The sequence below is a fragment of the Rhineura floridana genome, chromosome 1, assembly GCF_030035675.1.
Source record: "Rhineura floridana isolate rRhiFlo1 chromosome 1, rRhiFlo1.hap2, whole genome shotgun sequence".
NCBI classification, from domain to species: domain Eukaryota; kingdom Metazoa; phylum Chordata; class Lepidosauria; order Squamata; family Rhineuridae; genus Rhineura; species Rhineura floridana.
Genome location: NC_084480.1, coordinates 303147222 through 303159517, shown reverse-complemented (window position 1 = coordinate 303159517; position 12296 = coordinate 303147222). Strand labels below are relative to the sequence as shown.

Here is a 12296-nt window from a genome sequence, read left to right as displayed (position 1 = left end):
TCTGAAATATTATTTAGTAATGTGTGTGCTGTGTAAACACATAGGTGGAAAGCTTTGAAAATGACCACTGTTTCCAGTTAATTTTTCTGGTTTTTCCCCCATCTGTATCAAGAGTGTTCGTGAATGGTATTACCCCCTCCAGTATTTGCTTCACTTTACTTTGCTATCCAGGTAACCCAGGCACACTGAATATGAAACCATACTACTGTTAAAGAACTGAGCCCGGTATAAGGCACTCTAATGACATATCTTCCAAGAAAGATGCAACGCTCGGTGAGAACAAAGCTATTCCTTTATCCCCAACATATCTGTTCTTTCCCATAAACACAGTAGCAAGAATGGTAACAGGTTACGCAAACCTAAGATTTTATTTTTTGCTGTGATGTTGGAAACGATCCTTTGGTAGGGTTTTTAAATAATTGACATATGTCAACATTTGTCCAAGATTTTAATTGATTTAAAGAGTGATTCCTTGAGACACTGGCTCATTTCCAATATACCCTTAAAAACCATTGGCTTAATTTTACCAAAGTGCGGGAACTTTTGAACAACTTGCACACTATAATTTTACTATCAATTAGGAAGTGTTTTGTTCAACTGTTTTAAAAAATATGCGAAAACACTTTATTCCATGTACAATAATGTACATAAAGTTTAAGGTGGTCGCAAAAGAGACCAGCAGTAATTAGAGGTATATTTACAAGAGCACATCACAGTAAATTGACAACCCATTCACAGATTCAACATTTTGAGATACTGTTCTTGTGCTTAGATACACACTGATGAAGTGAAGCTTTTATTCCATTGTTGAACTCCACTATTAACACCCACCCACAGTGTTCAGTACATGACATTTTAAACCAGCACAAAGGCAGGTTCACTGTTCTGACTGTTGTTCGGGCACTGTGACAGACTGACTTGAACTCTCAGTCTCTTCTTCCTCCTCACTCTCGGTACTGCCATTATCTTCATTTAGTTCATTTTCTACATCAGCAGCTGCTGCTTCTCCTTGCACAAGATTTTCATTGGGTTCATTTTCATCAAGTGCAACAAAGCCATTGTTATTTGAGAGATTGGTATTCTCCTTCTCCTCAATATAAACTTTTTGATGGCACATTGGACAAGTGTCTTGGATATAGAGCCATTTCCGAAGGCAAAGTGCATGGAAGTAATGGTTACATGGAGTAATACGAGCAGATGTAGTAAACTCGTGGTAGCAGATTGCACAGACATCATCTATTTCCCGCAATCGCTCTCCTTTGACTTCAGGAAGAGAGTTGATTTTCTTAACAGCTGTCCTACGATTTATAAAGGTTTTCCAGCCATTCTTTGCTTGCAGGTAGATGTTGAAGTAGGCATGTAGACACATCATACAAGCCCGGATTTTGCTTCCTGATTCAAATACCATGGTGTAAGCACCATTCCCAAACATTATTACTCCAAATATAAACTCAATAATATTGCCCGTTGATCGAACATAGTAGACATAATCATCAAGCTTCTCCCATAGGACATTATAGTAGCCATCAATCATGAATAGTACATACACAGTGATAGAAACAATAACTTTCAGGCAGAGTTCCACGCAGAATGCTGTAACAGCAAACAGCCACGTATTTAGTGCATAGTGGTGCCAAAGGACATAACTGAGGAAAATTGGAAGAACAAAGAGGCAAGCTGAAACAAAGAGCACAGGGAAGTGTCTGCGAAATGAGGACACATGGGAGGCACTCAGAGACAACAGGACAGGGTCTGTCATTCCATGGATAAAATGCAGGACTGCGGTTAGCAAAAGGCACATGTTTCGACTTAAGCGGACTAGTCTCTCTTCCGGCTTTAGCCCACTTAAACCAGTCTGCAGGGCCAAAATAAAAAATAAAACTGGTGCCACAAAACCAAGCCTCTTGTCATCTTCATCAGTAGATCCAATAAAGGCCAAAATACCAAGCCCCAGATAATGAGCTACGGATGAAATTACAGCACTCATGCCTAATACAGTCAAAGTAGAATCGCACCCACTGATAATAAGGCTGCAAAGTAATTCCCAAAAACTGTCCCAAGAAATCATGTAAAATTTAATGCCTGGATCAGTTTCTGCCGTCTTGACGATATATGTTAACACAACAGCTTGAGCTACCAGCCTCGTAAGCCAAAAGACACGCAATACAGCTGGAAAACGAATCCTTTTCCATGTATCTTCCAGCAACAACTGTAATCCGTAAATGCGATACATGTGCCTTATAAGAAGATAGACGTATCGTGTAGAGTAGTAGAACAGTTTCATTTTAGAAACTAAAATGGCCAAGGTGTATAATGTCAAAATGAAGCCTGAAGTAAAGACTAAAATCTGCCTGATGTGTAATGGTAATTCAATGATCAAGCCTACGATAGGAATCAATAAATCCAGTATGATTAGTTGAGAATATATGGACTGGATATTTAACAGTGCAACATAGCCAATTCCAAAGGCAAGCTGAAGGACAGAGAGTGCCATCCATAGGGAAGGTCCTTTATGAGGAAGGAGCTGAACTCCAAACGTTGTTGTGTAATAGGCACTGTGGAAGTTTATGTGCAAAAAAGCATAGTAGTTCACCATCACTGATGTTGCGGCTAGCAGAAAAGCAGAGCTGATCATATAAAACTTGAAAAGCGCTCTTTGTGATAGAACCAGAACAACACTGGATACAAAGACACCTAAAAAGAAGGGGAGAAAAAACAATTAGTTGTCTGTACACTCCAAAATAACCATTGCTCAATGGTTGAAACACATTCACTTTGAGCAAGTGCATTTGTTTTAGTTTTAGGCTCTCTTTGTAAGAGTACTTTTACAGATGCTGTAATCCCAATAACGACTGATTTACCCCAGCAACGGGCAGAAATCATCAGCAAATCAATCATAAGCAGACTGTACTCTCACCTATTACACAAACCACAGGATATTTACAGAGGTTTTCAAAGTTTCTGGTCCTATGAGCACATTTGAGAACTGAAAAAACTGTTGTGGGCAACACACACACACTCTACGACCAAGCCCATGCCATAACCTGTTCTATAGGTCAGTGGTTTCCAACCTGGGGGCCGCGAAGTAATCCAGAGGGGGCCGTGAACAGTAAAGAAATGGATTATTTATTAATTTTTTTAAAAAGTCTTCACTCCCTCGACACTGTCTGTTTTCCACTGCCGCTGCAGATGACACCTCCCCCTTGCTCCGAACGAGAGGGGAGGCCTTTTGTTGAAGCGCCAGAGCGTCTTTCAGGCGCACTAAGGGCAGGCATCTGCCTATAAAATACATGGCAGATGCCAAAGGAGGCTGAGGGTGGAGCTACCAGGAAGAAGAGGGGATTACTATCACTGATTCCTGTCTCCTTGCATTGCCGCTACTGGCAATGGCCTTACTTAGAATGAGAGGAGAGGGCTTTTTGTGAAGCAAAAAGAAGCCTGCAAAGAAAGGCTGCTTTCCCCCTTCCTTCCTGGCAGCCAGCCTGCCTCCCTGGGGGGAGGGGGTCACAAAAAAAATTCAGCTTATAAAGGAGGTCCCGTGCTCATAAAAGTTGGGAACCACTCCTATAGGTTACAGTGGAATGCTTCTTTTACAGCTAATTTTAGCAGTAAAAAGGAGCCCTTTGGATGTCAGGGAAGGTTTCTGCAGGTGCTGTGCCACATTGGCTATCACTGTTTTAGAATTACATTATATAAAGTTAAGTATTGGCTGAGCAAAATAAAATGAACTATGCATGGATGAGAATGCAACACAATAACTTTACTAACATCACAACCTATTACCCACACAGATTGATTCACTTGTCTGATTCTGTATAGTTCTGCTAACATGGGGTATTTATACTTCCACACACTGAAAACATTTGCTTTTTCAATCCCATGGTTATACGTTCCTATACAATAAGATTAAGAACCATAAAGTATAATATATTTTATTAATATAATAAAACATGTGCATACCAAAACTACTTGTTTTTACCCAAGGATGAAATTGGTTACAAAGCTCACAGATTTGGCCCGTGCACTGATTATTACTCAGTATCTGACAGCTGGCTAAATTTAGCCAGTTTTCTATTCAATTTTGGGAAAAGACGTATCTAAGGCAGAGAATTCCTCAATACCATTCAAAACACTAATGTATCCCCTAGAACAGTGTGTTTAGTATTGGTCATTCATACTAAAATAGGCTTGCACAATTTGTGACTCAGAAAGCTGGATACCACCCAGCAGCTATCTATTGTATTATGGCAGGTGCTTGACAGCCCTCCTGTTTTTACTATCCCAGGCAGCCAACCAGCAGGCCCTTGAGTTAGCCACTTGCCTGGTCATCGCTGGCAACCAGAAATTCCGTGCTGGTGAGTGGTGTGGAATTCTCTCCAGATCCATGAGCAGGCTGCAGAAGGAGAGGCAGAATGTTATTTCTCCTTCAGCAGCCTACTCACATTCTGTGCTGGCCACAGAGAAAGGATGCTCTAGCCTGCAAATTTTTTTTACCAGGACTTGTACCCATAACAGCATCACCCCACTCCACCAGGAACCCTGTAGTTGAAAACTTCACCCTGTCTACACTTCTGCTGTCCCAGGCACTTTAACAACAAGTAAAGCAACATTGGGGTTTTTTTTGGGGGGGGGCACCATCAGTGTATCTAGAAACCAATACAGCCCAGAAATCATTTAATTCAAAACAATGAGTTTGCATGATCAAAATGAGAAACCCCCTACACCAGAATATTAGTCTTAACTGATCTTACACAAAGGAAACTGAGCAAAACGTATTATCCATGGTCACCTCTGGTGTTAGTAGCTTCTGTCACTGGGCTGCAGAGTGAGGTCAAGAAGGACAACTCAATATTGGCAATATTCCATGTTTTTAAGGACTCTGGATCCAAGTGGGCTCTAAATAACAAGTGGCTCTGGCTAGCCAACAGAAGAGTGCCATGTAACCAAGAAAGGTGCTGTTACTACCTTGCAAGTTGGAAACGGCTGGATTTCACCACCTCCCCTGCTTGGTCCATGGTTTACAGTAATTATTAACAAAGCACATGAGTCATCACTGCACTGAATAAAAAATATTGCTTAATAATCTAAAAAGTTTATTCCTTAAATCCTCTTTAGTTGAGAGGTAATATGATTGTACTCCAGAAAATATTGGTGGTGGCAGGGGAACAATGTTATTTGGTACAAGAACTAGGGCTTACACTTTCTCCATTATTACATTTAGGTTTTAAAAAAGGGTTTAGGGCTGCACGATAGTCATTGGAGTAAACAACCTGGTTTCAAAACAACTGGATATCTTTAGGAATAATATTTTTGGGGTTTCAATTATTAGCCAATGGGCCAGAAAAGTTTCCCTATCATGTGACTTGGGGTGAAGGAATGGATTTAGCAAGACCTTTTGGTGCATTCAAGGCAAATGGCTAGAAGGTGTTCAGGCTGAGTAGTAGTTAGCACCTCCTCTCCTGGCTTTAAATAGCTTGTTTATAATGGTGACCTTTCACTCAAACTAGTCACTGAAAATAGAGAGAAACGTATAGGCTCACAGAGAAAAGCAATGAGAAGCTACTCCTACAACAGTTACATCAATGGATCAAAAGAAAATTGCGTGGAGAGAGAGACAAGCACATTTATTCAACTTTCTTATACGTCTTGAAAAGAATAAGGATTTGGATCACAATCTAGTTTCTGGAAAACAAGGCATTTGTCCTTAAGCTGTTTTACTGACTTGAGAGTAGTCCAAGTATGCCAATGGCTTCTAAATGTTAACTATATACATTGTATTTTTGTACTTTGCATGATCATTAGAAAGCGTTGCGAGTACAAAAGTGTAAGAGGCAAGGAATTCTGACTTTCTGATAAAGTGCCGGAAACCCGATATTAGAACCTAAAACTAAGGCAATGAAAGAATCAAGAACCATTATCCTAGTAATTAAAAACTGAGGGAAATAACCTTTTAGATTTCCATCACCTGCATGACCGTCCAATGTATTTTCTAGTCTAACTTTAAAAAGAAAAAAGGTGACACGACTGCCAGGTGATTTCTCTGAGAGATTAACTACCAAGTATTAGATCTCCCTCTTGGGAAATTGTCTTTTTTAACTGTAATCGCATTATATTAACTAGAGTGTCCACTTGGGCTAGCAAATAAAGAGGTCCCTTAGCTACAGCCATATATTTGAGGAATGGAGGATGTCAGTATACAGTAATACCTCAGTTAACAAATCCTCCAGGAAAGAAGCTCAAGCCTTCAGGTGGGCTGTAAGCAAGGCTTACGTGACCTGGTTGTTTCAGACATGTGACTGTTAGTTTTCAATAAAAAGTGTGTTGAAATATGTTGAACTGCTCTTCTTTTTTTGTGGTGTAGGAACCTATCTATCCCTGTTCTTTTCATGTTATTCCTACCTCTGGTATCAAAGTTTCTGTTAAAGAAGTAATAACCAGGAACACATCTATTTTGTTAACTGAGGTATTACTGTAAATGTAAACAAAGTTATATCAAGAGAAATGATGAAAATTGGTAGAATTATGTATTACTAACAATTTATTATTTTTTAGGATTTTTATAAATGCATATGCATATACAAAAGTGCAAAATATGTAATACAGTGTGTATCTCTAACAAATAACTGCTTTATACAATTACAAAAACTACTCTAAATAATCTCACAACAGCCCCCCCCCAAAAAAAACTAATTATTTTAAGATAATCTGCATCAGCATCCTGAAAACCAAACTCTTCATCATTCTGTCTCCAGAAACATTTAGCCAGGTGTCATTTTGATTAAGTATTTGCAGTCATTCTGCCTTCTTGTAATTTCACAGTTGATAATCTTTTCTACAATTGCAATAGCCCATACTCTAGGTTTTCTCTTCTGGAATTTGATAATCTTTCCAAAGTGCTGGATATTGGATAAGATGCTTTGCTTCCTAACATGATCAAAGTATGCCACAGAAATAAATTCTGAAAAATACGTGCAAGGGCGTAGTTGCTATGGCCTGCCGTAAAACAACTGCAGCTGGAGGAGGTGTACAGATGCCGGAGCAAGAACTGTGAGTGGAGAGATATCCTATTTGTCAATCTTGAGACCCCCTGGGAAACTCACCAAACTAAACCTGCTGTAGTCTGGAAATGGTTGTGTGCAGTGCAGCTGGTAGCTGAAAGAAACACAGTCTGTGGGCAGCCTGAGGAAACTCCATCCACCTTGGTGCCTGCCCATATAAACAAGCATAGGATGATGTCAGCAGTTTCCAGGAACCCTCTCTGTTGTGACATTTTGGGGATGAACTGTGTTTGGGCTCTGAGTAAGAGTCAGGGTGGGTGAGTGGGATCCTGAGTGCCAGGAAGCTGAGAAAAGAGGTGTGTGTCAGGAGAAGGAATTGATATTGATATATATGTTAATTTGTAGTAATGTAACACTTGTATAAGTAACATTGGGCATTTTTGTAACATTTATTGCTTAAGTTGTCATTGTTTTAGTTTTCTGTAAACCGCTTACAGATATTTTTATATATTAAGCATTATAAAAATGATCTAAATTAAAATAAATAAAACTATTCTGTAACATTTCTGTCCAGTAAGTTTTAACCCACATACATTTCCACTATACTCTGCCTAAAGTTATAGCCCCAAACTAGAATTTGCAACCAGACACCAGCAAAACATTTCTGGATATCACACAACTCAGCATTTTGGGCTTATCCAGACTTGACTCATGAGTCACAATCTCAGAACACCCTTATTCACTCTTAGAAGAAGCTAGCATGTCCAAGTGTCCAACTTTAGTTCTACAGTATCCTTTACAACTCATTATGAAAGCTCCATATACAACTTTCTCTGCAACCCATTGTAATGTAGCACCCAGAAGTCAGATTGTAATGTACCATCAAGAAGCAGGCTTCTGTCCCTTACCACAAGCTGAAGTTTCTGTAGCAAAGCCCCTCACAATGCAACAGACAATGGTCCCAATCCAGAGAAAGTTAGTCATGCAAAAAGTCCCACTGAAATCAGTGGTACATGTTCAACACAGCTAACTTAAATGCTGCTAATTTCAGTAGAATTAAGCACAACACTCTTTGCACTGGGCCCAGAATTAAACAATAGGTCAGATCTAGACAGCACCACTTTCCAGTAATTTAGGCTACAATACTATGCACACCTGCAAGCATCATGAAACTGAATGTACCTATGTAAACATGAGTAAGATTGTGCTGTAAAATCCAACTTTTTTTTAAAAAAAGTTGTTAATTCAATTTAATAAAATAGTCAAGAAAATTAGATACTATAAGGGATATTTCAGCTTTATGAGGCACAAAGTCCCAACGATATTTTCTGAATGAAGAATGGGGAACTATTCAAATCTCTAAGACACCAAGGGCTTTTATAAATTGGCTACTCTTTTTAAGACAAGCCTTTTAAATTAAAGAAAAAGAGAGCCCCAATACAAGCCCCATCCATTTTCCTCACTACACTGATCCAGATGAATGTAACTCATGTAAAAATTTGAGATAATGATGAGACAGTTTCAAACAAAACAGCTTCCAATCTATACTCTCCTCATCCCCTAATCCTTTCAAAAAAGTAACCTTGCAACATAGTTATCAAGTGGCCCTAATCTCTTAATCTTATCGTACTCTTAACAAAGATTATCCAGTAGCAGATGTGACAAATCTCATTTACGCAGTATTAGTTTCAAAACACTTGATTTTGATGTGTCTTCGTAGTGGAATGAAATAGACCTGTTTCATTAACGTTTATAACTCTGCCACCACTTCAATCATCATTATCTCATGAGTCATGGCAACTGACAATAGAAAATGAAGTACACAGGCTTAAAAACCTCACTCTGGAAAAACTAAATAAAAACTCAATCCCACCTCTCTTTTTATTATTATTCCCGCTATTCTGAGATCTGATGAGTCATCACAGCAGAGGTTACTCTCCTGAAGCATTATACCCTGCAGTACCCTTTCAACTGTTATCCCAAGGTACCAGTTCCTTGAATGTACCTATTCCTCTGGCTGAATGCCGACTTCACTATGCCAGGCCACATCATTGACACAATTATCTGGCTCCCAGCAGTGCTCTGGTGTTTACCAAGTAACAACATTGCTAGGCATATTTTAAGCTCCAAAGTATGTGGGAACTGGGGGTGGGGGAGTAGAAGGGGCAACACACACACAGGTAAAGTCACAGGTGCATACTACACTGGTGTCTATTCATCACAGGCTGCTCAGACCATGTCACTCTATGTAATTTGTTTATCTTATAAAGCTCTTTCTGCTTTATAAGATTATAAACTCTCAGGAACAGGAATTAGGTTTCGCAAGGGCTTAAGAAACCCAAGGATGATTTGAAACACCAAGGATTCAAATAAGTAATATAGGATTGTATCCAAGGCTCTCCATGTGTAACCGGAGCAGACTTCCACTCATGTGAAGGAGCTTCACATTCTCTCAAAATTTGCTCTGGAGGGTTGGTGGACTGTCCAAAGCAAATATGAGGGGCTTGTGGAGAGCTGCAGGAAGACAGAGAATCATGAAGTCCCACTGCTCAAGCAGAAGTCCTCTGAGGCAATTCTAGATTCTGCCCATACAGTTTAGCCTCGCTCAGGAAATGCAATGTCAAGTTTCATGGAATGACAGGGTTTTTTTCCATTACAGTATAAATGTGCTCTAGGCAAAGCAGCATATCTTGTCAGGCTAAAAAAGTTATAATAAAACTCAACATGTAGACAAAGCTTTTATAGAGTTCTGTACTAATTAAAAATAGAGTTGACAGGTAAATTCATTCAAATATAATTAGGAATCTGATACAAAGAAGATGAAATAATAAGGAAGCACTTAGCATTTAGGAGCTATTACAAACAAGTTATTGACAGACAAGTTTCTTCACCAAATAGTAGTCCACAAATACATATATGTTATTTGCGGCACATTGAAAACACTTGAAAGAAAAGAAATGGGAATCCAACTTTATTCTAGTTACAAAAGCTCATTTACCTGGTCACCTGGAGGACATTCTTATCACAGGCAACCAGATGAATGGCCATTTTCAAGCCCAATTTCCAGACCGTTCATGTGGTATTTCTTGCACAGATAGCACTTCTATGCAAGAAAAAGCATGAAAACTATCATATATGTAAAAATCACACATCTGTTCTGCTACCTGGATGTGGCTAGTTATTTGAATGCCATTTTTATATATATAATCTATTGCTATCTATGTAGAAAATTGGTTATGTTTGAACCGATATGATGACCTAATCAGCAGCAGACCTACAATGCTGAAAAAGTAGGAGGTACTAAAAGCTAGGGGTTATAGATAAGAAGAGATCTAAAATGGCAAACTTAGCCCAGCACAAGACCATAAAAGGCCACCTTACACATAACAAGCTGTGCCTGGCAAATGTTTAGCTAACTAACATCTGTAAAAACATTCACTGGTGGATATTCCACAACAATCAACTCCTGCTAGGCCTTCACCACTTTCATTTTTAAAGTGTCATCATGGTGGCCACACAGAAAAATTCCCTACATTCCTTTTGACAGCAATTTGAAGGAGGGTAAGTTTAACTTATAATCAAAGGAAAGCTGGAAGTCTGATTTAGGCCTCAGTATTAAGTAAGAACTAGAAAAGGTCCTCAAATGCAAGCATGTATCACTGAACACTAAAGTCAGGATCATTTGGACCGTTGTATTCCCAATCTCTATATATGGATGTGAAAGTTGGACAGTGAAAAAAGTGGATAAGACAAAATCAACTCATTTGAAATGCGGGGTTGGAGGAAAGCCTTGCAGATACCATGGACTGCGAAAAAGACAAATAATTGGGTGTTAGAACAAATTAAACCAGAACTATCACTAGAAGCTAAAATGACCAAACTGAGGTTGTCATACTCTGGACACATAGTAAGACATGTCTAACTAGAAAAGACAATAATGCTGGGAAAAACAGAAAAGAATAGAAAAAGAGGAAGGCCAAACAAGAGATGGATTTAAGGAAGCCACAGACCTCAACTTACAAGATTTGAACAGGGTGGTTTACAACAGATGCTATCGGTGGTCGCTGATTCATAGGGTCGCCATAAGTCATAAATCGACTTGAAGGCACATAAGACACACACACACACTAAATAAGCTACATCTCTTTCAGTTTTAGCCAAGAAGAGAAAACAACGTGAGCATAGTCTCACAGCAAATCTCTGGGCCAGAAGAAAGCATGGCTAGGAAAGTGAAATGCATTCATTATATGAGAGATTTCTTATTTTGTAACTACAGTGATGTTTGGTCTACTCATGATCAAGAAATATAGTTTGCAATCCTTTAAAGTGCCCTTCACGCTCCTGTCTCAAAACAAACTGTTGAAAAGCAACACAAGTGTAGATTTGTTTTCCCCCTGCGATTTCAACACATGCTTCTGGGCCAACCGGGGGATTAGGAAACATCCTTTTTAAAACAACATGGATTTAGCACCCATTCAAGGTAGTTTGAGCCTATCAAGGAGAAAGGCTAACGACAGACATGTAGTGGCCTCTCGCCTAACCCCTTAAAAGTATATAAAGAGCAAAAAAGTGGCCACACAAGGAGGAGAAGGCACAGCGAACATGAACAGAAGGACGGAAGCATTTCTTCCGGGGTGGTGGAGATGGCGCTCTCTTCCTTCCAGGTAACCTTTTCGCCCTGGGCTCCTACTGGCAGAAAGGGCGGGATATAAATCTAATAAATAAATAATATATGATGGCGATTGGGGGGGGGAGAGACAGAATGACAGAGGTAGAAAAGCTTCCATTAGGGAAGTGGGGGAGGGTCTGTCAAGGAGGGGAGATAAGAGGAATCCGGAGAGGGGTTTTGGGGAGCCTCTCACCCAGCAGCCGCAGCAGCCCCCCCAGGAAGCCGGCCCAGAGGGAATCTCCGGGGAACACCGGGGACGAGTTGAAGATGGCGTCGATGAGGAAAAGGCTGGGCATCCGCAGCACCACCTCCACGCTGACCCGGAGCCGCGGGCCCAGCCGCTGGGGCGGCGGCTGAGGGGGGCCCGGGGCCGCCATCCCCGAGACCCCGCCGCCTCCTGTCCGTCTCTGGGCGGGTGGCGGGGAAAAGGTAGAGAAAGAGGACGGCGATGACGACGGCGATGACTTTTACCGCCCGGCTCTCGCTTCGCCTTCCGTCCGAGTTGCTTGGGAGCTCAGCCGCGGGGCCGCCGCTCGCGAGGCCGCCGCCATCATGCCCGCGATCCCTTCCTCCTCCCCCTCCCCTCCTCCTCCTCCTCCTCCTCCCCTCCCTCCTCCTCCTCCAACGCC

The 12296-nt window shown here is 40.6% G+C and overlaps 1 protein-coding gene across 1 annotated transcript; it reads right to left on the bottom strand.

The window, feature by feature from the left end:
- Positions 1-349: 349 nt before the first annotated feature.
- Positions 350-12265, bottom strand: RNF139 (ring finger protein 139). Its single transcript, XM_061606379.1, has 2 exons — positions 11861-12265; positions 350-2694 (listed from the first exon to the last, which is right to left on the bottom strand). The coding sequence occupies exons 1-2, from the start codon at positions 12042-12044 to the stop codon at positions 878-880; spliced, it is 2001 nt and encodes a 666-aa protein (XP_061462363.1). The 5' UTR covers positions 12045-12265; the 3' UTR covers positions 350-877.
- Between the last annotated feature and the right edge of the window lie 31 nt (positions 12266-12296).

Bases quoted from the DNA above. Each gene is read 5' to 3' on its own strand.
- RNF139 (XM_061606379.1), bottom strand. From the start codon at position 12,044: ATGGCGGCCCCGGGCCCCCCTCAGCCGCCGCCCCAGCGGCTGGGCCCG. The intron at 2,695-11,860 runs GTGAGAGGCTCC...CCTTCTTTTTAG, and splicing joins GGGGCTGCTGCGGCTGCTGG to GTGTCTTTGTATCCAGTGTT.